This window comes from Tetrao urogallus (genome assembly GCF_951394365.1).
Source record: "Tetrao urogallus genome assembly, chromosome: 1".
Lineage (NCBI taxonomy): Eukaryota > Metazoa > Chordata > Aves > Galliformes > Phasianidae > Tetrao > Tetrao urogallus.
The window spans coordinates 71,995,084-72,021,734 of NC_136813.1; the positions used below are offsets into that span (position 1 = coordinate 71,995,084).

A 26,651-nucleotide genomic window follows, 5' to 3' on the forward strand; every position below is an offset into this window, starting at 1 on the left:
CCACCTTAATCATAGGGTTGTATTCTAAGAATCAGCCCAGACTTCCAGATCAGGGTGTAAAGTGCCCTGAGGATAACTGATCTGACTATTAAAGGCAGATGTAAAGAAAGCATTGAGGACCTCAGCCTTTTCCTTATCCTCAGCAGTCACATTCCCTGCTGCATCAAGTAAAGGTGGAAGTTCTCCTTGGTTCTTCCCTTACCACTGATACATCTGTGAAAGGATTTCTTATTCTTTTTTACTGCAGTGGCTGATCTGAGTTCAAGTTGGGCTTCTGCCTTCCTAACTTCCACTCTGCATACCTTAACAACATCTTCGTAATCTCCCCAAGTAGCCTTTCCCTTTTTCCAGAGGACATAGGCTCTCTTTTTCTTCTGAAGTCTCAACAGTAGTTCCCAGTTCATCCACCATCTGCTTGTTGTCATTCAAGTAGGGTCATGGGAGGGTGCCATGAGGAAACGGCAGAACATCAGAGACTTTGCATCCCTTGGAAAGACATGAAAGGGATTGGTAGAGACCTCAATGTGGGCTTCCAGTACTTAAAGAGAGCATATAAACACGAGGGAGAATGACTGTTTGCATGGGCTGATAGTGATAGGATAAGGGAGAATGGCTTTAAACTGAGACAGGGAACATTTAGGTTAGATATGAGGAGGAAGTTTTTCATTCACAGGGTGGTAATACATTGGAACAGGTTGCCCAGAGAGCTTGTGGATGCCCCATCCCTATAGGCATTTAAGGCCAGGCTGGATGTGGTTCTAGGCAGCCTGGTCTAGGGATTGGTGACCTTGCCCACAGCAGGGAAGCTGGAACTAAATGATTAAGGTCCTTTTCAACCCAGGCCATTCTATGATTCTATGATCAAATACGGAAATAGATTCTGAAGTTATGTTGTGGGAAGTCAATACTTATTCTTCCCATAGTTGTGCCCCCGATTACATATACTGCCTCTACAATTAAACAATATTTAGCAAGAAATGTCCATGGTATATATACATATATATATATATGTGTGTATATATATATATATATACACATGTCTGGATGGCTTAGACCTTGGAGAAGGGCAATCAAACTATTAACTCCTAGCTCCTTACATCAACCTATTTATTACTCAGCTGTTGGTTAAAACATTCATTTTGGAACATATATTCACATTTGTTCTTTTAGAAGTGATTTTATTTATTTGTTTGCTTGTTTGTTTTTATTTTGATGGAGAAAGTTCCTTACTAGAAGAAAATGAAAAGATTTTTAAAAAGGGAGGGAGAGGGGGAAGAAAATTTCTGTTCAGAAAATTTATTTTCAGAAATTCCATTTTATTGAAAATCCACTAAACAGTTGAAAAATTACTTTGATAGGACCTTTTGACTAGCTTTAAAACTGACCATAGGGATGAACTATGCAGTGCTGGGGATGATATGATCATGAGTGATCCCAATGAAGTATTAAGAAGCACTATGCTCAGAACTCTGCTCTTTTTTGCATAAGTCGTGAAAAATGACGTGGGTTTTATGTCACTTACCTTGTGCATTCCATTTATTGTTATACAGAAAAGCAAAAATTCTTCATCTGGAAGCTAACACCTTTTTGTCTTCGTTCAGTATTCTGACAGCAGTTTGTGGGTAGAACTTATTTCTAAGCAGTAACTGAGAAAAATAAACATGTTAGTGGAAAATGAGTGGCATATTTATAACGCTAACTTTGGATTATTCAAGGACACCTCTGGTAGCAAATACTGCGTAGCTCACTCCAAAAGTAATGCCTCCTGTTTATTTCCACGGAGACAATAACAGACACAAAGAGCACAATAACACTGTTTGATAGAACAAGTTCTCATTTACAGAACACTGTTTTTCAACGCCGTCACCACCGTTAGCATTTTTGACAGCACTGAAGTAGAGACTGCATTATCATGCTCATAAAAATATAAGCACCAGTGGAGGTGACCCACAGCTTCACAGTGATTCACCACCCACCCCTCGCTGTGCTCACATTCTCTGGTTGGCCTCCACCAACATTCAGCAAATGTCGTTGAGCATCAGTGGGTGCTGTTGTTCCCCCGTGGAGGAATGGAGGAATTCAGTTCCCACCCCTTTGCTTCATCCACATTTCCATGCCAGACATCCCTGTGTCAGACTGCCCCTCTGCTGCCATCTGTCACACGGCAACAACACGTAAGGGGATATTGGTGGGAAAGTTCAGCCTCTTACTGCCATACCACCAACTCTGCATCCGTCCCCGGCTCGCCCCGCCCCGCCCCGCCCCGCCCCCCCGCTCCCGGCAGGACAGAGGCGGTCCCGCAGCACCGCTTATTTGACCCCGCGCCGGGGGGAATCGTTCTCTTTCTGTCCCGGCTGCAGGAGTGCCCGCTCGTCGTCACCTCCCCCCCCTCCATCCCTTACGCCATGCCGAACATCGTGCTGTTCAGCGGCAGTTCCCACCACGACCTGTCGCAGCGAGTGGCCGACCGCCTGGGGCTGGAGCTGGGCAAGGTGGTCACCAAGAAGTTCAGCAACCAAGAGACCAGGTGTGTGGCGCGGTGGCGGCCGCTGGGGGCGCGCGGAGTCGCCTCTCCCCGCCCACGGCCTCAGAGTGCTGTCTCCTGAGCTCGGTCGCTGGAGCGTGGTATGGGTACGGTCGGGGGTTATGAGCAGTCTTGTGTTTTCGGGTCTTATCTAGCTCTCGTGTGACCTTTTCCTGAGCCCCGAAAGTGCACGGTGCAGTCACTGTGTTGCCTTCATCTTGCAGCTTCCTAGCCTTCATCTAGGCTTAGCTTCCTAGCGAGCGACGTGCTCTTGCTGCCGAGAAGGCTAATGGTATCCAGGGCTCCGTTAGGCAAAGTATTGCCAGCGGGTCAAAAGAGGTGATCATTCCATTCTACTCAACATTGCTGAGTACTGGCTCCAGTTCCAGGCTCCCCAGTATGAGAAAGATGGTTGTATTGGTAGGAGCCCAATGAAGGACCACCAGTGTGCTGGAGGCTGGAGTGCCTCACCTGGGAGGAGAGCTGGGGCTGTTCAGCGTGGAGGAGAGGAGACTCTGCTGTCTATTTTATCAAATTCTATAAACACCTGAATTGTTATTTGTAGGTGCGTGGAGAGGGCACATGCTGCCCAGAGGGGCTGTGCAGACTCTTCCTTAGAAATCTCCAAGAGCTGAATCTCCAAGAGCTGTTTGGCCGTGGGCCTGGCGCCCTGCTGCTGGGGCAGGGACTGGAACAGATGAATTCCAGAGTTCCCTTCCAACCTCTAATGTTGGCTGATTCTGTTTGAGCCTACATTTTTACCTGCTTCTGAAACACCAGTTCCCGACTCTGGCTAGCCTCTGCGATTATTGTATGTTTATTTTCATCTGTTCTTGTTCTGAATTTCCCAAACAAATGTGTTTGCATTGCTTTCTGTGGAAGATTAATATATTGTGCTCTGAAATTGCTCTCACAAAGCTCTTTGTTCTGTTCAGTCTGTGTTATTTTTTGTTCTTAGTCAACATGCTCTTGTACTACTTATACTTACTGACAGTATTTTAAGCCCTCTTCGTCCACTATTTTCACCTCCTGATGTTTGCACCCTCTTACTCTCTTCATTCCTGATTAAATGAAGTTTTAAATCTCAGATCTTTCCAACCCCATGATCGCTTTATTGCTTTTCGATCTCTTTTCTGAATGATTAAACTTAACTTGTGTTGTTCATTTGATTGCATGATTTTCATGCTAACTTATTATTTTGTTTGTTTGTTTCCTCCCCAAAGATTCTTATCTTTAGTTCTGCAGCTTGCTAAGTTTTACACAGAGATTCTTTGATTTACATTTTGTCCAAGGTAGAAACTTACCCCCAAAGTTTGCCTATCTAGTTTGATGCAAATGAAATAAATGCCAGGTATCAGGATAGAATAAATTCTCGTCTGCTGTTCTGCTTATTTTTCCTGGTGAGCAAAATTGGTCTCTGCCATCAAGTAGGTAGGTAGTGGTGGCTGCAAGATGTCAGTGGTTTGGCTAATCTGGCAATGCCAGTTTATTTTTCATGGGCAAGTAGGGACATATTGTGGTATAGATAAGAGGATGGAATCTAATCTAGCAATTATTTCTGGTTGCTTCTGTTGCAGCTTTGCTAAACAGACATGCTTTTTTTTTTTTTTTTTTTTTTTGCTTTTTTTCCCTTTTTCAAGAACTTAATGTCTTAATGCTTACACTCTTAAGTGTTTATTTTCTTGTTCAGCTTCATACTACTCAGATTCTGAAATGAAGCTCATGTTTACCTTCAGCAAGTACATTTGTACCAACTATGTAAACTATACTGTTAATTTTGAGTGGGTAATCTTTTTAATTTTCTTGAGCAACTTATTCAGGATATTTGAGCAACAACTATTCAGGATATTTGGTCTTTCAGTTTTGTAGACTGACTCTGAGAATTCCTGTACAATATATTTAAAATTAAACTGCAGCTAAAATGTATAAGATATTTATGCTGCAGTGTTCCTTTTCTTGTTTATCATACAGTCTCCTTAGCAAGTTTTCTTAGTGTGTATATAAGCAGAAATTTTTCTTCCCATATAAAAAATAGTTCTTTAAAAGGTAGTACTTGGAAATTTATGTGTAAGGTAATTGGCACTACAAAATACATTGCAGTATTGCAGAATAATGTAACCTAATATTTAAAAGACTTGGAAAACCTTAAGCCTTCCAATGGCTGTCGGGGCAGAACCTTGTGCAAATAAGTAACCTATGGCCTAAGGGTTAATTAACTTTTGCTTTATGTCAGATCTGCTAACAAGTTTCAGAGAAGATTCTCCTTTTGTTGAGAATCTCTTTTTTGCTGCTTGTTGCTTTATATTAAAAGTAAATCTGAATTATGTGTATCTTGATAAATGTGTGAAGTCATAGGCTTAAATACATGCCACAGGGTCCAAACTGGAAGCATTTTACTTGAGAACTTCATGTAATCTGGCTTGCAGAATGGAGTGCTTGGAAAGTGATATTAAAGATTTTATATTATATTTTGGCTCAAAGATGCTCTGTGTCCCCATCCTCAGTAGATGCAAGTGATTTTGAAGAACTAAACCCTGAGGTTAGCCAAGGACAGGGCTGCTATTTCTATGGAAAGTGTAACTAAATTAACAGGTGCTTTATCAACTTCAGGAAAACTTAAAATTTTAAGTGCTTGTTGTAATTTATAGTGAGATTATGGCGTCTGTCAGTATGTCTGTTCTCATGTTCTTCAGTCATTCAATATTCCTACAGATTTGGAACTAAGAAATGTCATATCAGTGCTAGAAGAAGTGCTGGAAGTCACAGGTAGCATTGACAGATGTCCATCATCCTCCATATATTTATTTTTTTTTTCCTTTTTCTATCTAAACAACATGGAAATACTTTCCTTCATCTGCCAGAGCAGCTAACCTTAACTGAAGCAGGAAGAAAACTCTTAAATGATATCTGATTGTGGAAGATGTTTCTTTTATTTATAGCTTGTACATTAAGCATGTGTGCAGGCCACTATGCCATCTTTGGCACATGGTTGGCACCACCCTCTCACTCACCCAGTAAAATGCTAGGACTGCAGTAGGAGCTTAGTTTGTCTTCTTCAAATCCCCACAAGGATCTGCCATCAGTGCAGTTTGGAAGGCTGGAGCAAGAGGGCAGGAATGAAACCCTTAAACAGGCACCATGTGAAACTGACAGATATATAATAGAAACACATAAAGCACACGTGCTGTTTTCACAAAATTGTCTCCAAAGATATTTAGAAGACACCTGATTGTAATAGATACATAATTAAATGACACTGTATATCACTATGGAGAGATTGTGGAATCTCGTTTTGAGATATTTAAAACCTATGAAGATGGTTTCCTGTGCACCCTATTGTAGGGAACCTGCTTTAGCAAGAGGTGGGACTAGATGATTCTTGCCTACCCCAGCAGTTCTGTGGATGTGATTCTGTATGTTTAGCTTTCTAAAAGCTATTTATTTTAACTCTTTATTTGAAGTACTTGTTATTCTCAAAATGGAGAAATTGGAGTCATAGATTACATCCTCTCACGCACTTCTCTCCCAGGGGAGGAGTTGCCTTCCATCCATTCGTATGAGTTTCTTAACTTTCAGGCTGAAGTCCTTCTTGTCTCAGCAGACTTAGGAAGAAGGGAACTGGAGTGAATTTGGAGGCTGCCTGTCTGCAGATTTCTTTGGCTGCTGGAGCTGGGTTATTTTCGAATCATCTGCTTAAAGTGTGTGTGGTTCAACTTTTACAGAGGAGCATGTATTGGCTACAGAGAAACATTGCATACCGTATGAAAACAGCTCTGCTGTTGTTAAGAAGGTCATTTGATTGTAAATGAATACATTTTAGTCCAAGTTACCTGTTTTAATCATGGAATTGAGGAAAAAGTAGCTGATGCTTCCTCAGTTAATTTTTACAAGAATAACCCTCTATTTCAAAATGAGATCATGAGATCGGTTTGTTACGTAATATAAATCAAGAACAAACCTGGAAACTTTATCAGTGCTACTTATCATGGATGCACAATTCAAATGGCTGAGATTTTCTTTGCTTGAGAAGAGTCTGTAGCATTTTCTTCCCATTTTCACCTCGATGTACTTCAACTCTTCTCTTGCAGTTACTGTATATATCTGGGATGCAACTTTGGTATTTTTCCCACTCTGATGTTTCTCTGGGCTCTAGTTATGGTGCAAGCAAGCTCAGTTGGTGGGATTTGGGGTATTGTGGGATGTGCATCTCTTTTCATACAGCCCAAGTACTTAGCAAATGATTCACACCTGGAGCTGTAACACTCTGCTTGGAGTAGCTGAGTTGGCTGGGTCCCTCACTCCTGGTTCTCACTATAGTGAGCACAGTGAGACTGGAGGAATATTTTTTTACTCATGTGGCTGGTTAGGGTAAGAATTATTTCCAGAATTGCATGTTTGTATGTTTTGCTTACGTAGGAACTCAAGATACAGTTAATAAGCTAGTGTACTGTATTGCTAATAGCTCAGACTTACAAAAAGGCCTAAAACTCCTTGAAAGCTCCTGATTTGAGACTTCTGCATTATTGACTTTGTTGTATGTTGTGTGCTTCTTATGGGGCCCAGACACATGTAATTAAGGGGGAAAAAAGAAAGAAAATTGCTTGGATTTTTTTTTTTTTTTTTTTTTTTTTTTTTTTTTCCTCCTTCTCTCTCACCATTAGAACAGGGACAGTTGGAAATGAAAATCTAGTTGGAGATTGGTCTTGCAACTGTTTGTCACAGTGGGAGAGCCAAGAGCTGAAGAGATAATAGAGGTGTGGAATATTTACAAACCTACAGTAAAAATGCCATGGTTCTTGTTTGCTTTCTGCTTTGATGTTCTGTTATTTAAATAATTGTGCGTAGTGCAGGGGATGGGAGTGAGCAGGAAGATTGCTGAAGAAACTGGGATTCCCCATCCCCTGCCCCAACTGGAATTTGAAAGCATCTGCAGCTTAAACGATCTGATGATCTGATTTTTTTTTTTTATTTTATTTTTTTTCCCCCCCCCCCCCAAAGGAAATTCCAACATCAAGGAACTTGGGATTTTTCCTGGAATCTCAGCTCAAGTGCTGTGAGGGAGCATAATCTCACCATAGCCTGTCTCCAAACCAGCCAGACTGATACAACCCCTGTGCAGCTCCACAGGGCTGTTGTTCCTTTCAGCACACTCTCAGCTGTGCTGTGCAGGACACAGCTGCGCTCAGCTGATCAAGCAGCTCTGCAGCTCTTCAGGAGCTGATGATTGGTGGAGGCGGATCTCATGAATCTGACATTTTTATTGCTTGATACTGATGCAAAATGATGTGTTCATTGTATAACATCATGACAGCTAAAATATTTACTCAATAAATTGAGGTCTTGCATTAAAGACTTTGCTCTGCAAATTTGTTCACAAAGGTAAAGTTCACGCACACCCCTCTGCTCAGTGCTTCCTATTGGATGCTTTTTGATGACTTGCACATTCAGTACGTGGGTTTTTTCAGATTGCTCTTGAGGTATTGATTCCTCTAGCATGCTGTGTGAGGACTCTAGACGCTTAATTTTGGTGGTATCTGTTAGTTTCAAAAATGTCTGAAGTACAAAGCTCACTTATTGGCACCTAAGTTGCTTGGCAAAACTTAATTATTACTGGTATTGCTAGAAAACTCATCTGCTGTTATATTTTCTTTTTAGGAAGTACGAACCCATTAGCTGCATGATTTTGATTTTGGACTCAATCCTAGGTGTTGTCTGGTATTATTTACCCATTTAGTGTGGCTTCACATACTTACTTTCCCTGCAGTGTCTTTCTGAGTTATGATATACAAATTTAAAATTCCCAGTGCTATTAATTTAGTTGAGAATGCTCAGTCTGCTGTTATCCCAGTTTTGAATTTTGCTTTATGAATGTTTCAGCCATTTAAATGTTTTATATATAAGTCATTCTCAAAACTTATCCTTAACGTGTGGTTAAAAGTCTGCCTAAGTTTCTGCTTATTAAATTAAGCTCTGGAATCAGTCTTCATGAGATGAAAATGATTATCAACACTCAAACTTTATTTTCATTATGTCTTGTCTTGCACTCATCTTTCCTGGCTAGCAGCATGTGCTTGTGGATTCCATGCAACTGGATTGAGTAAACTTAGTTAAGTTTGCTATTAGTCTGTGTAGTTTTTACTTTAAAGCACTGTTAGGTGATTTCAGGGCTTTTAATGTACAGGTTCTGTTTACTCTTCTTGAATGAAAAGTTTATGTAAACTGTTGCCAAATAGCTGAATTTGATTCAGTTGCATAAAACAAACAGAGCTTGTAATCTTGAGGCAATAGCTTGTTCTTGCGTCCTTCCTCTGTGCCCTGACTGTGGGGAATTGTTTAAACAACGGCCCCAAGTGTATTGGCAGTTAATTAGGTCATGATACAGATAGCTGAAATGAAATCTAGTAGCAGTGCTAATGTAATAACAAACATGAGGATGTCTTCTGTTAGCTTGTGGTCTTTAATAGAAATTTAAGATGCTTCATACAATATTTGATGCTGTAGTTGATAGTGTCTTATTGTCTGTCTGTTCAGACCTGAGTGTTTAAGAATAAATAATAAAAAATCTTAAATAATAGAGATAAGCAGCAGTTGGCTGAGCCTAGGCAATAGCTCTCAATACCTGACTTTAAGAAGGTAGGCAGTGAGAGATATTAATCTGTTGTTTTCTAGTTGATTGGGAGGAGATTTGTGCAATAATAACATTGTTGTTCTCTGGCAGCTATAATTAGATCCCTCTTCAGTGCTATGTACAAGTATTAATTTAAACTTGATTTATTTTAATCTGTACATGCCTTCTGTGTCCACAAGGAAATATATATTTATATATAGAGATAGATAGATAGATACATTTACATTTCTGTGTGCTGAATATGTATGTCTTTTTGACCTGAATAACATAAGCAAAAAAAATGCAGAAATGCATCAAGAGATGAAGTAGCAAAACTTTTATTTTCTAAGTTGTTTGCAAGATGAAAAAGTTATCCCAAACCCAAGGGCATTGAAAAGACAGTGGTTAATGACAGTGTAAGAAGCATTACTTCAGGGCCAGCTCTATATTTATCTCAAAATATATTCCCTTCCCTTTTTGAAACTTGTTATTTCTTAGTGGACTGCTTAGAAATGACTGTTTTAAGGGAGTAAACATTTCAGTATGTTATAAATTCAGTGTTCTTTCTGTATATAATGAACATTAAAATAATATATTTTTGCTTTTCAGCAAAGCTTGTTCCTATTACATAGTGATAGGAAATTACTGGCTACATCTTTTTCTGCACATATTAAAATTGTGTACTGCCATTCTTTGTCACTCCAGTGACATTCTTCCATAGAACTGGTATTTTCTTTGTTGCTTTCTACTTACTCCTCCTTTGCAGTGGTTCCTAGGTTAACATCAAGAACAGAAGTATAACTTCATAGTCTTGAAACACCTGTCACAGAGCTTTTGCTATATGATGATGGTCTTCAAACCTATTCCAAAGGTTTGATATGTGACAGCACTTGCTTTAAGCAGTTTTGTGCAAGTGCCAAGTAATGATATATATATATATATATATATATATATATATATATATATATATATATATATATATATATATATATATATATATATATATATATATATATTTTTTATCCTCATCATAATAGCTGTAATCATCAGTGGTGAGTAAAGCTGCATATGCAAGCTAATGGGTCGATGCTTTACTCATAGCTAAACTTCTGAGATAAGGAGGAATGACAGGTTTCTTAATTTTGTTTAATCTGGGAATTGGACCATGGTACTCCAACAGATCTGTTTTGCACAAGGCTTCTAATTAAGGTTAACATCTTCTAGTCATGGGACTAGATGCTCTAACTTCTGTTTGAACTTAAATTGTGTTGAATAAAAATCAAGCTAGAAAAATATTTAGGATTTCAGAAATATTTTAAATGTTTTTCTGCAAATAGAGCTATTGCTCAGAGCAAAAACAGTGTGTAACCACAAATTTAATCTCTCCACCTCGATGGGAGCCTCAAAAGATCGGAGAGGCTACCACTGAGCTATCTGAAGATGACGCTGTTTCTCACTGTCTCTATCTCCTACTTATCTTTACTTGACGTTTTGTTTTCATTTGGCCATAAGAAATTGCGTTGGTAACATCCTTAAGCAAAAAGTTATTAAATTAATGAGATGGAGAGGTTCTTTTTATAAATTGTTTTGGGATACAAGAACTGAGGACAAGGAGCCACTCATTCTCTCTTTAGTGATCTTGGTTGCCTTCTTCATGGCACCATAGGTAAAGTGAAAATGAAAACACATTGACTTGAATAAAAATTGAAAGCAGAAGAGTGCAGTGAGGCAGAGACTGAACAACGAGATGAGAGTCAAGGAAGTTGAAGAATAAAATGTAATTGGAGAGATAAATAGATTAAATTAGGAGAGAACCACTACTAATGCAAGGAGTCACAGGCAACAACTGGATGGATATGGCTAATAGGGTAAGCTCAAGTATGAGTGTGGATAGTGGAGCAGGCTCAAGTAGCCAGGAGGAAGATGGACCAGAAATTAGATTTAGAGTTAAGGTTGCAAAATAAAGCACCCAGGTCACATGGCTATGAAGGAAGGGTGCTTATGTGTTACCTTCTGCATCTGGTTTATGACATTGTCTTTAATTGTGTGATCACATGTATTTTCCACAAGACTCAATCTTTCAGTGCTCAGCATGAAGCTGCACATTGCTCAATGAGGGGGAAACAAAATAATAGCTGCTACTTAAATCAGCTCAGTCTGTTTGCTGCAGTTGAATTTTATTCTAGTTTGCACACCTTCAAAGGGACAGGCATTCCTCTCTGACAGGTACTTTGTGGCAGCTTTCAGAGTGTGACTAGTCACACAGCACTCAACTATCATGTTGGTAATAAGTCATATGTTTGCATGTCATTAAGATGTTCTTAAGCAGTAAATTCCTTTGTGTTCTGCAGCTACAAAAAGCTAATAATCTTGTGCAGCACCCTGGAAGCTGATAAACTAAATTTGCTTGGGCTATGCTTGACTAGAATAAGCCTCACTGTGAAGAATGCGTCAGAGAAACCATTTTACCCATATCTGGACCATTTGGATGGTTTCCAGCTAGAACTTTGTGCTTATTTCTGTCTTTGGTCAGTAGTTAACCTTTCAAATAAGGGCCCAAGATATTTAGCTTTCAGTGATTTAGACTAATTTATGGTAGCATGGGTTTGAAAGTTCTGATTGCCTCATTTTGGAATTCTGTCTATTCTGGAATTCTGTCTGTATATTTTCTGGGTATTTTGCCTGGAATCAGAGGAAAATGCAGGTCAGTCTGCTACTTTTGTGAGTAATTTTTGGAGTAACAGGTGTAATAATTGAATATGGTTCAACAGTAGACTTCTCTTGATTTGTTCTAGAATGGAAAAATATCATATTCAACTGCTCTGCTTGAATTTTCCTGAAATCTATAGAAGAGTAAAGCAACTCCTTGATGCCAACATGAGCATATGAGCTCATGTAGAACAAACAGAGCAACTGACAAAATGTGCTAAGATTTGAGTTGCATTCAGCTGTTGGTGAACAGGTTTTTGCTTAAACTTTTTTTTTTTTTTCCTGTTTTAAATACCTTGCTTAGATCTGGTGGTGTGCCTTTTCACTTCTAACTTTTTAACTGGTTTTTTTTTTTCTTTTCCAAAGAGTTTGATACTTTCCTCTTCTAAAATGCAGTGATTTCTTGAATTTGTTCATGTGTTTACAAAAGAAAATAAAATTATATTTTTAGGCTGAAGTAAATTTTAGTCTGGCTTCTATTGAAATAGACTTTGTATCAAGGGCAAAATTATCCAAACCAATGTTTTAAAAAAACCAAAATCTTACTCTAAATGGCTGTAAACCTACAAATGTTTGTTAAAATAAAACTGTTTGTCTGCTCTTTAATAATGCTCTTCCTGTAATTCTAGTGATTAAACAGCCATCTTCTACTCTTTCAGTGTAGAGATTGGTGAAAGTGTGAGAGGAGAAGATGTGTATATTATCCAGAGTGGCTGTGGAGAAATAAACGACAACTTAATGGAATTGCTCATCATGATCAATGCTTGCAAGATTGCATCATCCTCCAGAGTCACTGCAGTAATTCCATGTTTTCCATATGCCAGGCAAGATAAGAAAGACAAGGTAGGTGAGAAATGTGTGATTTCTGAAGTGTTTTCTCAGCTTCTTCCTTTAGAACTTTGAGATTAAACATACTTTCATAAACATTTTAGAGTTTTATAAGGTGTTTTTCCTTTTGCTCTTCCTTTAATGTTCTACTGTGATAAGAAATTATATAATTTGCAAATGAATTAAGTGATACAATACATAATTTTTTTCTTTATGTTTTCCTAAGTGATGAGGCCTTCAGTTTGAAAAAGTAGATTCATCCTATGTTTGTGATATTCCAGAGTATTCTGCTAGGAAATCTCACCTTTGGGACTGCTTTTTCTGCTTTTTTCTAGTTTTCCTTTTTCTTTTCTTTATATGAAGAGAGTACATGTAATTAGTACAGTTTTATAGAATTAAATCCTAAATTTGGAGTGCTGCGAGCATTTTGCAGGTAGTTTTTAACCTAAATGAAAGGAACTGATTTGTTCTACAGTGCATAAGGATAATGAATAAAAACAATTACTTATGCTGTAAGGTAGATCTAAAAAGAAAGAAGTTTATACATAACAATTTGAAATAATTAATTTTAATTGATGAAGGCCAAAAATTGAGTAAAAACCCTGAAACACTTCTTATTTTTCTCAGCCAGGTTGGATGAGGTCCTGGGCACCCTCACCTTGTGTTAGATATGGAGGTTGGCAGCCCTGTTTGTGGCAGGGGGGTTGGAGCTTGGTGATCCTTGAGGTCTCTTTCAACCCAAGCCATTCTATGATTCCCTGAATTTGGTCTGCTGTAACTGATGAATAACGTACCAGTTAAGCCAAATTAGTAAGGCACTAACAAGTTGGATATAAAATAAAATTCACAAAGCATAAGAAACACTTAACCTTTTGTCTCCGTATATATACAAAAAACCTGATGTTACGTGAACGTTACTTTCATCAAAACTCCCTGGAAAAGAACTAACAAGTGTAAATCAAATTGTAATACTTGTCTTTTGAGAAAGTTTTCCTCGCTCATACTTTGTATAAATGGACTGCCCCTTCCTTTTTGCTTTGTACATTGGGCAAAATCTGAAAGCTCTGTTACTTTCATTCAACTATTTCAAATGTAACAAGACTGACAATGCAGAAGATAAAAATACTTGCAGGTATTACAGAAGGCAGAATTCTCAGCCTCTAATGGAAAAGGTAAATGGAACAAAATTACTTTCTAGTGTGTTTACACTGTAAGTGTAGGCTTTCTTATACAGCACTGATATTGTGCTTCCAAAAACTGAATTCAGGGGTTAGGTACAACCTCCTTGTTCTTCACATAGATCTTTTGGAACTTCATTTTGCTGTGTTCCTGTATTGATTAAAGCTCTCCCTTGACTAGGAGTGCAGAGGGATGAAATATTTTTTTGTTTGTTTGTTTGTTTTAATCGAAATAGCCTGGAAGGGAAACAAGCTCTTCTTCGAAAGGGAAGGAAGGTATCTTGGTATGGTTTTGTTTCCAAATTAGTACTCAAAGGTTCTCGTGTACCATCATAAAAGCTTTTAGTGTGAGGGAAAGGATGAGCATGTCCCAGCTTGTGTGCATCTAACCAATAGCTTGTTAGGGGTACCCAAAATTCATATGACAGGCTTTCAAGAGATGGTTAAATGACATGTATGGTGGTTCAGTATCTTTCATTAGAACATACTATCTTTTGAAATACTACTGGAAGATGAGTAGCGTGGGAAAGTAAGGCACTAATAGAGATGTTGAGTATTATTTCAGACTGTTCTCTAGGCATCACTGTGTTCTCCTGCAGTTCTAGGCAAACTTTTTCTTTTTTTCCACTTTTTAACCTCTGTTTTGCAATTGAGAAAACATTTGTAATCTTTGGAAATTAACCTTGGTAGTTAACCTCCATGTTGCACAGTAAGCTATGATATAGATGTCGACATTAGGTAGCTTATTGACCATGAGATCCTTCCCCTTGCTGGTGGATTGCATCACATCACTTGGTCTTTGGTCTGTGTTTGGCCTGTGCTTTGAGCTTGAAGCATCAGTGAAGTGCTCACTGTTTTCTTACAGTGGTTATAAGTGGATTTTCTTCTCTCTGACCCAAGGTACTACTGTTACTTGTTTGAATGTGAGGTGAATCCCTATCATTGCTATCTGGATGCTGGCTTCTGATTTAAGTTGCTGGCTTCAATTCATAAAGAACTAAATGGAATGAGTCCTTGCTGTTTGAAATACCACCTTATTCTTCATGGAATAAGATGACTGAAAACATTGCAAGTCTTGATTTATTTATTTAACTAAAGGGCCTTGTAGTGAAGCATTGTATTCTGAGCAAGACCTGTGTAATTCATCATGAGAATATTAGTATTAAGCCTTGGACTAACTATACATGAGGTAGTTTGGCTGTCAGCAGCAGTTCCAGTGGTCTGTGCCAGTTTTCATGCTTATGCAGCTGAAGAAACAGAGGTTTAAAAAAGGAGGAAAGAAAGAAAGGGAAAAGGATATTTTAAAAAACAAAACAAAAAAACCGACAAACTTGTCCAGAGTCCTAGAGAAGTTGATGAATTGATTTAGACATGATCAAGTGCTGTCATAAACTAGATTACTTCTGATACATAAGCTAGCTACTTTAGTTCAGGTGCTTTGACCATGGTTGCATTTAAACATCCTCTAATTATGCTGACCTTCAAAGCCATGGGAAAAACATCTATATAGGATGCAGGATGCTTCAGAGATGCCTATGAGATGTTAGAAGTATAGCAGCAGGTGAGTTTGGTGTTCTGCAGCTCATGTAACTTTGTTTTTTTGATTTGTAGAAGGGAGCCGTGGAGCGTTGGGTAGGTATCTTTTTTTATTTTATTTTTTAAATCTAACTCTATATATTTCCATTAACATGGCCTTAAAGGGTGAAACTACTGGGTTACATTATATATAACTGGAAACGTTTTCAGTTTCACTTCTTGATTTCAGTTGTGTTTCACCTGGGCCATGATATTAATTCTGTGGAATTTGCTAATAGAGAAGTCCTAGCTTCTACTTAAAATTTACTTGGATGTTTAATGATGTCAATTTCTAAAGCTTCAAAGCTTACTTCATATCCAAAATATAAATTTAGGTAAAAAATTAGTGAATGTTCAGTATCCATACATTTCACAACTGGCTTTCTTGGAAGTGAAAGTTCCAGTTATAAATCTTGGGATTTTCTTGGACTGTTGTTTTTGTTGGTTTTTTTTTGTTTGATTGTTTGTTTTTTGTTTGGTTTGCATGTGATGTATTTTGAGCAAGACAATGTAATAAGATGCTTAAAGGCAACAAAACATTAATCTTGACAGACTCCTCCTACTTTCCTTTGCATAGATATTCTTGTGAGGGTGTTTTTATTAGCTTTGTGGATTCTTCCTCTGCCCCTGGTAATTTTAAAAATTGCAAATAACTTTGTAACACATTATAAAGGAAGTAATCATTTATATAACTGTCTCTATAAGTGAGTGGGAAATTTGCTTAGGAGCTAAAAACAGTGCTTTTTTTTTTTTTTTTTTTTTTTTTTACAATTTAGTTTCTGTACATAATTTACTGTCGTTTCATGCTTATAATTCTGAAACTAATCTCAAACTGTATCAAAAATGAGACAACGAATATAGTGAATCTTCTTGTGTTCCTACTTTTCATCTGAAGCAAACATCACAAATTCTCCAAGATATAAAGGAAATCTTCAGTTCCCATCTACCTTTATTTCTGAATAATGAAGCCAGGTTATCTGAGGTTCTCATGAATATACTTCTTTTGATTTTAAAATAAACTTCAGTTTGGATCATTTTATAATAATTGCTTACCCAGAAAAAAGTTTTTTGAAACTTAAATTCTTTTGAACATGTCATCAAATGTGTTAGTTTTGTTTATTTCTTAATGCACAATTTTGTGTAGAGGAAACTGTCAGATGGCCACACGCTTCATTTGTCTTAACCTCCTGTTAGCCCACCCTTGGAAAACGGGTTTTGATGTCTGGCTATCTTTCCCTCCAAGACCCTACGTCCAACATGTAGGCAATCTGTGATGTGCATAACTACTAAATGAAGTTACCTAGTGGTAAAACTTCCAAGTTCTTCCTTCTGGAATTCAGCCTGCAAGGCCAGTAGCTGAAAGAAGTACCAGTTGGTAATGTATTCATTTGCACTTGGTGCAGGAAAGGTGGTTGTTATGGCTTTTATTTGTGCTGATGATACTTGTGCTATTGACACATGAGACAAGCGAAGTTGCAAACTGTTATGCAAACCATATGCATATGAATTGCAGTGATCAAGGGAAGCTCAGCTGCCATTCACATCTTCAGTGTTTCTTAGACAAACCAAGTGGGGACAATGTTTTTGTGCAACGCAGAATCAAAACTAGTGTTATTTTCTAAGTGAGAATTTTCTTGATGATAAACTTCAAACCATAAAAAATGAATGCAGTATCTTGGTCTCTTTTCTGGAAATACGTTGTCATTCCATACATTAAAACATGGAAGTGCTGAGTTTGTATCTAAATTACCAAAAGTTCTGAGGAAAGTAGTGTCTCCTTGATTTGACGTAGACAAAATAGCATCCATTTTTAAATAGCAGTAGTTCAGATTATTTTTGGTGATGCCTTTGAGCATCAGTGAAAGAAGAGCAGAAATACCCCGTAATTATGTGTGGAGGAGAACGGTGTTCCTGAGAGGTTAAATGATGCTATTTGATAAAGAAATGTAATGAGAGAAAATACCATGTGATCAAAACCCAAAGTCTAATTGTGAGAGGGCACCTCTGAATTGCAGTTCTGTTTTAATGCTAATGATGATAGTACTAGCTACCAGTCATATTTAAAGACAGGTAAAAAGAAAAAAAAAAAAAAAAAAAAGACATTTTGTTTAATGTTTCCATTACAGACAAAGCTGTCTAGGGCAACATAGCTAAAAAATCTGAAGGAACTTTAAAGTTAACAAAGATATCTTCCAGTCATGATTTCCTTTTCTTTTCACATTACTGTTTGTTCTGCATCATTGTCAGCTTAAAAAAAACCTCTTGGGTTTAATTTTGCTGATTATATTTTTTGCTCTTCCTTTGCTCTTCTCACTTCCCTGTTTTTTTTTTTGTTTTTTTTTTTGTTTTTTGTTTTTTTTTGTAGTTCTTGTCTTCCATGCCTTCCCTTGCCCCTTTTGGTTGTTCTAGATTACTAATCACATCCAATAATTAAGCCTGCATTCACAAAAAAGAATAAATAAATAGGCGGGGGCTTGTTCCTCTGCCTATGTGGATCTCTTATAGGCTTTACTGTGTGTGTGATGAAGAAATGCTTGATACTAACGTTGTTTTAAAGTGCTTTTTTCCTCAAAAATTGTGTTTCCTCTCCCTTTGTTCTTCATATTTGGTTACTTTTTATTATTCCCTTCTTAAAGGGTAAGTGCCTGAGAGTTGGATATTTACGTATGGGTAGTGGCTTAGAGAAATTGAGGTTCTGTTTTTGTGCTATGGAAAAGCCAACTGAAAGTTTGAAATAAAGGAGCTGGTAAATCATATCTCCAATTCTGTTCGTTGGTAAAAATTAATAGGAGTCATTATTAGGCAGATTTTTCAAACTAGTTTAAAGCTCCTAAATGTTTTGCTGAGTTCAGAAATCCTACTGGCATGAGTAGCTATTGACAGGCTAGTTTGGCTGAAGTTATGGAGCTCTTCATAGATTCCAGCTATTCTAAAGAAAAGGAGATAAAAGTAACTAATTATCTGACACCATGTATTCTGCCTAAATGTTTTTATAATGTAAATATTTGTGCTTTATTTCTCAGAGTCGTGCTCCAATCTCTGCAAAACTTGTTGCCAACATGCTGTCAGTTGCAGGGGCTGACCACATCATCACCATGGACCTGCATGCTTCTCAGATCCAGGTAACTATCTGTCAGTCTTCCTAACTGTGAGTAGGTGGTCAAATGAATAAAGAGATGCAAGAAAATATTACTTCTGTTTATTTTCTTCCTAGTTCTGCTTTTTGAAGGAGACCAGCTTTTATCTTATGGGGTGATTTTGTGGGCATTTTGAATAGGTATTGGACGTTGGAGTCTTCAGTGGAATTTTTCAAGGCTAGTATAAGGGCTTCTAGAACATACAATGTCCTGTTATGGGAGGAGCTCTCTTAATCTCTCACTGGTTTTATCAGAGTGCACAATACAGTTTGGTTGGTACAACCCGGGGAACATTATTCACTTAAGAGAAGTGGAGATGGAGACTGGAAACTCATTTGCTAGCTCTACTATTGAACCAGAAAATCACAAAAATGCTGCTCAGACACAGAGCAGACATTGTTTGTCATTCTGTCATGTAAAACTTTTCAAGTTAACTTTTGGGGTTTTTTTTGTGTGTTTTTTGAGGAAATACTTTCTTTTCCTCCTTTTGGCGTTCTGTTTACGCAGAGCTTCAGTTATGCTAAGTGGTTGTCATGCAGATAAAAAGCAGTTTTAATTTGTGGTTCAGTATAGATTTGTTGTTTAAAAACTGCACAAAAAGACACGTTCCTTTCTTGCTGACCATTGCTAACTTAAATTCTCCATATTGAAATAATACTGTTTGTGTCAAGTAGTTGCAATTTATGGGAGTTAAATATTCCTCACTGGATTTTTTGAGAGCTTTTCATATGCATGAGTTTATGTAGGTGCCTAAAGGGAATCTTTTCTAATTTAATATCATTTGATAACAATTGTTCTTCATTTTCTGCTCTTGAGTGAGATTTTTAGAGACATTACTATTTGTTGAACTTCCACTGAATTTGGTAGAAATGAGAGGGAAGAATTAGGCCACTGTAAAATACTAATTAAAACCTTGCTATACCTGAAATGCAAGGGCTTGATTCTTTTCCTGTGCTTTCATTCAAAGTAAGGTATAAATGTGTATTCATGAAACTCTTTTTCTTTTTGAACTAGGGTTTCTTTGACATTCCAGTAGATAACCTGTATGCAGAACCTGCAGTGCTGCAGTGGATTAAAGAAAACATTTTGGAGTGGAAAAACTGTATCATAGTCTCACCTGATGCAGGTGGTGCAAAAAGGTACTATACCAGACTAAGACTAAGTGATTAATGAATGTTAGTCTAGTCATCTTTTCGATCATATGACTTTTGCAAGATACAGAGTATATGTCTGGTGAATCTAATTGCATTGTGAAAACAGAATGACTACTTTTCCGATGTTTTTCAAGCTTGAAAACGTTCAGGAGTTTTCTGTACTCTAAAGAATTTTTTTTTTTTTCTCTCTCTCTCCCTGTATATGACCTTGTTTGCTGAATCCCTATGCAGGAGGGAAGATACTTTTCCTGCTGCTTGCTTGCTTTAGTCCAGTTGCTGCACCTATTCCTGCTTTATTCTGGAACTGCCTAAGTTTCCCTTCTCTTTTAAAGCCTTTGGCCTATCTCCACTGTACCTGCTGGCATCTAGGTAAGCTCTTGCTTGGATCAAGTTTCTTTTTTTCTATAAGTTATTACAAGCCTATCTCCAAGTTGCACGTTGTGTATATTGGAAAAAGAAGATGACATTTTGGTTTGGCTGAAGTTGAAAATCGGAAAGCTAATTAATTGGGGTATTTCTTCATTTGCAGCATGTGTTACTCATTTAGGAAAACTGTTTTGTTTTCTAATCAGTAAAAACTAATGCAGAAATTGAGGAGCACACTATCTGTGAGGTGATAACCATATTTTACTCTCAAGTTACTGGTCACAAGGCTGCTAGAAACTGAATGGGAATGAAGAGAAATAAGAATCCTGTAATCCCAAAAAGTTTGGAGTGTAATTTAGGGGATATAATGAAACACTGCCACACTGTGATTCTAATTGAAGACTTTTTGTCGTCTGCAGTGTGTTCATGGTGTTCATATTCAGATAATTGGGAAGTGTGATTAGAACTGTAGAGCTATTCCTGTTTAGATTCAAGTTAAAGATGTGAAGAATGTGAACTATAGAAAGCATTTTTTGTCAATATACTCCAGTCAATTACATTTCTTTGTTACTATGTGAATATTGTTGTTTTCAAATGAAAATGCATACAATTTATTGCAAAATAATCCACTAGTTAAAAATCAAGTCAGAAAAGACTTTTTCTCATAGCAAATATTTTTATCAAATATTATTGCTATCACTTATTTTTATTTGTATTTTATGAAGTCGATGATTTTTGCTACCTTACTGAAAGGTAACCAAGCAGCTGCTGCTGAAGCAGAGGAGGAATTTGTTCTCTGTAAATTCAAAGCTTCTTCCTCACATCATTTCATTTTTCCCACACTATTAAGTTTTAACTCAGAAGCATTAAAGAAATTTGCTTGTGCACTCATTTGAAATATCTTTTTTCTTACTGTTTGCTTGTTTTTTGGTGCTTACTAAATTTTGTGGCTGAAATAAGGCATATGAATCTATTGATACCTCAGTGCCCCTGAATTAGTGAGATGTACTATGAAGTTACTGTATTATCCACACGCACAAATGTCTATGCAAGTTTGTAACAAAAAAACTCCTTCATTTTTGAGTGGCAAAGAAACAAAACTGTTTTCTATTGAAATGTGCACGTTACTAACCCTGCTAACAACAGTATTAAAATATTCTTCAAAAAACAGGCTGCAAGGCTATGCTAGTGTGGGACAGCAGTGTTATTTATTCCTGTGTTTATTGCTATCTTGTCAAACCTGCTAACCCTGGTATATTGAAAGGTTTGAATAGAGCAGTTAGAAGTCTATAACAAAGTTTACTATAGGAAGTGTGTCTGGCCACCAGTGGTTTCCCTGAAGAGTTTAAAAGATCTTTGTCAATCCAATGTATTGCTAAAGAGGTGCTGGTGAAGTAAACTACTTGATTTGTAGAATCATAGAATGGCCTGGGTTGAAAAGGACAACTAGTTTCAACCCCCCTGCTATGTGCAGGGTCACCAACCAGCAGACCAGGCTGCCCAGAGCCACATCCAGCCTGGCCTTGAATGCCTCCAGGGATGGGGCATCCACAGCCTCCTTGGGCAACCTGTTCCAGTGTGTCACCACCCTCTGAGTGGAAAAATATCCTCCTAATATCTAACCTAAATCTCCTTTGTCTTAGTTGAAAACCATCCCCTGTTGTCCTATCACTAAATAGATTGCTTGTCATGTACTGCTGAAAGAATTATTAATCACAATCAACTGATTTATTTGCTGTTTACCTGTTTTTTTTTTCCCCCATGAGTTTTGTTTCACATTCCAGCAAGGGTGTTACGAGTTAGGATGCTGAAGTGCTTATAATTAGAGCTATCTTAGACTACATATTGCAGCAACTTAATGAAAGCTTGTGAACACTGAAATGTTTTCAAAGTCAAACTGAATTTAGAAAATATTCATCTGGACTATAGCTTAAGTCACTGGTTGAGTTTATTAACAGTGAATTAAGGGTGTTTCTAATATGTCTCACCACTTGCAAAAAGCAAGAAATCTTGCAAACTGGTTCAAGGCAAATAAAAGAGCAGAACCATACTTAGTTAAAATAGTATTCTGAATGTATTGTATTTCTCCCTGTCATCTAGGGTTACTTCAATTGCTGATAGATTGAATGTGGAATTTGCTCTCATTCACAAGGAAAGAAAGAAGGCAAATGAAGTGGACAGAATGGTCTTGGTGGGCGATGTGAAAGACAGAGTAGCCATTCTTGTCGATGATATGGCTGATACATGTGGCACAATATGTCATGCAGCAGACAAGTAAGTATTATTATGAAGTTATTCAGTGTCTCATGCTGTAACCTGCAGATAGCAGATGAACACAGCTGCTACGTACTTATAATTCAATCTGACCTCTGTGCAGTGAAGTCACTCTGATTCTTGACTCGTTGTCCTGTAATCAAGCTCTGTCCTTCTTTATAACATGGAAATGGGAAGACTTACAGAAATATAATGTGTGCTTGCAGCCTGGAAGGCCAACTGTATTCTGGGCTGCCTTAAAAAGGTGAGAAAGAGGTGATTGTGAGGCCCAGCGTGGAGTACTGAGGCCCCTAGTACAAGAAGGATGTGGAGCTTTTGGAGCAGGTCCAAAAGAGGTGGATGATCAGATGATCAGAGACCTGGAGAACCTCTCCTAAGAGGAGAGTGGAGGGAACTGGGATTATTTAGCTTGGAGAAGAGAAGGCTTCAGGAGTACTTCATTGTGGCCTTCCAGTACTTGAAGGGAGCAGATAAACAGCCATTCCCCCTCCTGTGGAATAGTGGGTGGATAGCGATAGGACAAGGGGGAATGATCCTAAACTGAGACAGGAGAAGTTTAGGTTAGATATTAGGAGGAAGTTTTTCACACAGAGGGTGGTGACACACTGGAACAGGTTGCCCAAGGAGGCTGTGGATGCCCCATCCCTGGAGGCATTCAAGGCCAGGCTGGATGTGGCTCTGGGCAGCCTGGTCTGCTGGTTGGTGACCCTGCACATAGCAGGGGGGTTGAAACTCAATGATCATTGTGGCCTTTCTATTATTCTAATCTGGATTTGGATAGAGGGCAGAATAAAGAAAATGTTGTGGAAGGGATTTTAGCCATCTAGTGCATTTTTCAGTTTTGAGGCAAAAATGACAGAAAATGATCCTTTTCTTCACGAGATTTATATTTAAAAAAACTTTTTTTTTCCTGATGTTCAGTGTAGATTTAATATTTTTAACATACATCTTCAATTTAAAGCACGCTTATCCTTTTCATCCTAGGAGTTGAGAATAGGTTTACTCACTTTTTGTTTAGAAGGCAGTTGAAGATTGTTTTCGTTTCCCCCCACCACTTCCCCTCCAGACTAAAGAACCTCTATTTCTGGAGTCTTTCTGAGATTTCTAGGCCTTTTCTCTTTGCTAATGCCCTCATGGTTCTTCTCAGGTTGTCTAATTGTTGAAGTGAAGTATGTGAAAGATTCACTATCTGGACTGAGTTCCTATTAATGCTCCTTTGGAAGTATTACTCTATGACTTTCAGACCGGCCTTACAATGGTGTATTTAAGGATATTAGTAAGTTGTATGTTTTTTCTGCAGAAGCTGGAATTACTGACTGTGCTGAACTTTGTTACTGTTTGTAGCCTTAAACATTTCCTGTAGCTCTCACCCACCTAAAAAGAAGTCCCCCAAAAAATAATAATAAAAAAAAGAACTGCTAATGCATGATAATCCTTACTGTTGTGGCTTTGTGAAAACTCAAAAATGCATAACAGCTATTCTAGCTTCAAAGACATCTTGGCAAACTGGAGACATAGAAACAACTATAAGAACAGATGTTAGGCATTAAGAGGTGAGCAATATTAGACTGAAGTGCTCCAGCTTCCACCTATATTCCTGCATGTGCTGCCAACTTAGGTTTTAGAGGTCATGGGCTGCATTCTGAATTTGGCCCAGAAGTCTGAGTTTTAAAATCTTTGCTTCAAAGATCTTGTCTTGGTATAGTTGATATCAAAGGCCACGCTCCTATGACTGTGTGTAGTTGCATTTTGAAAGTGGGAAGGATAAAGCATGGGATGATTTTAAATGTCTGCTGCTGAACACTTACTGCAGCATTGCTTCTCTTGCATGTAATCCTTTATAAAGCTAACATTTCAGTTGAGATATGTGGAATTTTTCTTCCTGCCTGATATATTTGTAGATGCTATGAATGTACAGAATAGACTTGCATTCAGAATAGGGCCATGTGATACTTCCTGCCTGAGTCATTTCAGTTCTGCTGAAGTAATAGAGTGAAGAAAGAAAAAAGAAAGGTCCTTTTTGAGTGATACTGTCTTATATGATGTTCCTGTCAGGAAGTAATGATTTTCTTTAATGCCAAATCTAGATGGGATGTACATTATGATTAATCAAACTTGTTCATCAAAATACCTTAGACCTTTCTTTATCTTAGCACCACAGATGCATATCTAGCAGATGAACTAAGGAATTTGTTTCTAGATATAGCAGGTGAACTTGCTGAAGTGTTCGTATTGCCCTCCTAGTACACCCTCACTCTATTGTAGTGACCCTCCTTGTAGATTGCAACTACCAAATGTAGTGCAAGGAATGATCAGAATCCTTTGATTCTGATGAGTCATTCAAAATAAGATGTTTGTGTTCTTTCTTTTTCCAGTCTTTCTGTGCTCATGCTACAATTTGATAACATATCTACTGTTGATGGCTTCCATCTGTCTTAACTGCATTTGTAGTCTTTCATAGCTGTGAATGTCTGGAGGCAGAGAGGCCAGTCAAAGCCAAATTAAGTGATTGTGACTCATTCACAAGTTTTTCTAGCTCTTCAATCTGTGCAGGTTTTCTCCTGTGCTGTATCATTTTTCATTGTGCTTGGATCAGCAGCATGTCTTCCCACAAGCTTTGCAAGACACTAGGCTTTTAATCATTAAATACTTTTCTTCCTCAGTAGCTTTGTCCAAGCAGAATAGTTTGAATTACAAATTAAAGCAAAAGTGCACAATGATGGAGGCACAGAGTTGTGAATACCACTATCCAAACTTCAGTTCTTCCTGAGAAGAAAAGTTATGCTGTGAACTAGTTCTGTGATCTGTTTGTGTGGTCATAAGTACAGCACATCCATTTAGTATTACTGCTACTGATAAGAAGTTTGTTAATTAAATAAGGTTTTTAGCAGTTACTTTTGGTAAGACATAGTAGTCATATAAACTGAAAAAGTTCAAAGTTGTCAGAATTGTTTTGTAGATATTTTTATCTTGCTGTAGCTTTCAGAGGATTTTATGTGTAAAATTGCTCTTAATGTGGGCAATTTGTGAAATTTTAGCCTTAAGAAGGTCTTACCTGTCTTCTTGTATAGCCATATATTTAAACATGCATTACAGCTTACTGCTTTGTATTCTGCAGGTTAGTATCTGCTGGAGCCACCAAAGTTTATGCTATTCTTACTCATGGCATCTTTTCTGGTCCTGCTATTTCTCGGATTAATAATGCAGCATTTGAGGCTGTTGTGGTAACTAATACAATCCCCCAGGAAGAGAAAATGAAACACTGCCCCAAAATTCAGGTACTCTGTTTTTGTCACTTGCTTAAGTGGATTTACCTTTTGTTATTCTCTGGTGCTAGAGTTTGTGCCTTTTGCTGAAAATAATATTCTCAAATACGCTGTGCAGCTTTGTTGTTTGCAGAACATTCTGCTAAATCATGCTAAAGAAAGGGTGATTGAGGTAGCATAATAAATTATTAACAATGTATGATACTGCAGCAGATAGATTATGCCTGGCTGAAAGAGTAGCAAATGTAAAATTTGCTGATTTCTTTTTTAAAACTATATTAATCATATGAAGTCTGAATGCAGAAACACTAGTTTATCATGATAAAAAGCTTAGGCTTCTTCATTTTGTTTGAAAATACAGTATAGAAAATGTCCAAGATAAACTTAATATATGCTTGCTTTCAAAACCAAACTGAAAGTAAAAAAGTTAGCTTACCTCAGTAACTTCTACATGAGGTTATTCTGGAAAGTCGTGTCCTGTTTCTTAGTGCAGAGTGGAGGAAAGCCTAAAATAGTGCTTTTTAAATGTTACTCTGAATCAAGTAAAAAATACTTAATTTTTTACTTACTGGTGCAAGACAGGCATTTAAAATGTGCATTTCCATTAAATCGTACTTGTGTAGACACTGCCATCTGATGGCTGGAACAGTTTCTGTTTGGCAGTGTCCCCTGTGCAACATTGAAGTCTTCAGCAGTGTGCCTGTGTAGAAGGAAATCAGCATTTTTATCTTGTTTTATTTCTTGTTATTATTATTGTATTGTTATTTTCATGTAGGTTAATTACCTAGTGCTTTAATGTAATTTTCCTACGTAGAAGATGTAAGAGAATAGAATAGTAAATTGAATTTTTGTATACAGTTTCTCTATAAACTGTGGTTTATTGTTCTTGTTATCCTATAAGAAATTGTCATCCTTACTTTTATGTATTTCTTTCTTTCAGTTTATTGACATTTCCATGATCCTGGCTGAGGCCATTCGAAGAACACATAATGGTGAATCTGTATCTTACCTGTTCAGTCATGTCCCCTTGTAA

General features: G+C 37.6%; 1 protein-coding gene across 4 annotated transcripts; it reads left to right on the forward strand.

Annotated features, from left to right (window-relative positions):
- Positions 1–2,405: 2,405 nt before the first annotated feature.
- On the forward strand, positions 2,406–26,651 carry PRPS2 (phosphoribosyl pyrophosphate synthetase 2; the record flags this gene model as incomplete). 4 transcript variants are annotated; one of them, XM_079549367.1, is made up of 8 exons in its annotated part: positions 2,406–2,527; positions 12,500–12,683; positions 15,458–15,478; positions 18,445–18,543; positions 19,573–19,697; positions 22,179–22,352; positions 25,471–25,630; positions 26,559–26,651. In XM_079549367.1, the coding sequence occupies 8 exons, from the start codon at positions 2,406–2,408 to the stop codon at positions 26,649–26,651; spliced, it is 978 nt and encodes a 325-aa protein (XP_079405493.1). The 4 variants fall into 4 exon arrangements, with proteins under 4 accessions (XP_079405493.1, XP_079405494.1, XP_079405495.1 ...); XM_079549368.1 differs by lacking the exon at positions 15,458–15,478 and having other exon boundaries at positions 12,500–12,698; XM_079549369.1 differs by lacking the exon at positions 15,458–15,478 and having other exon boundaries at positions 12,500–12,692.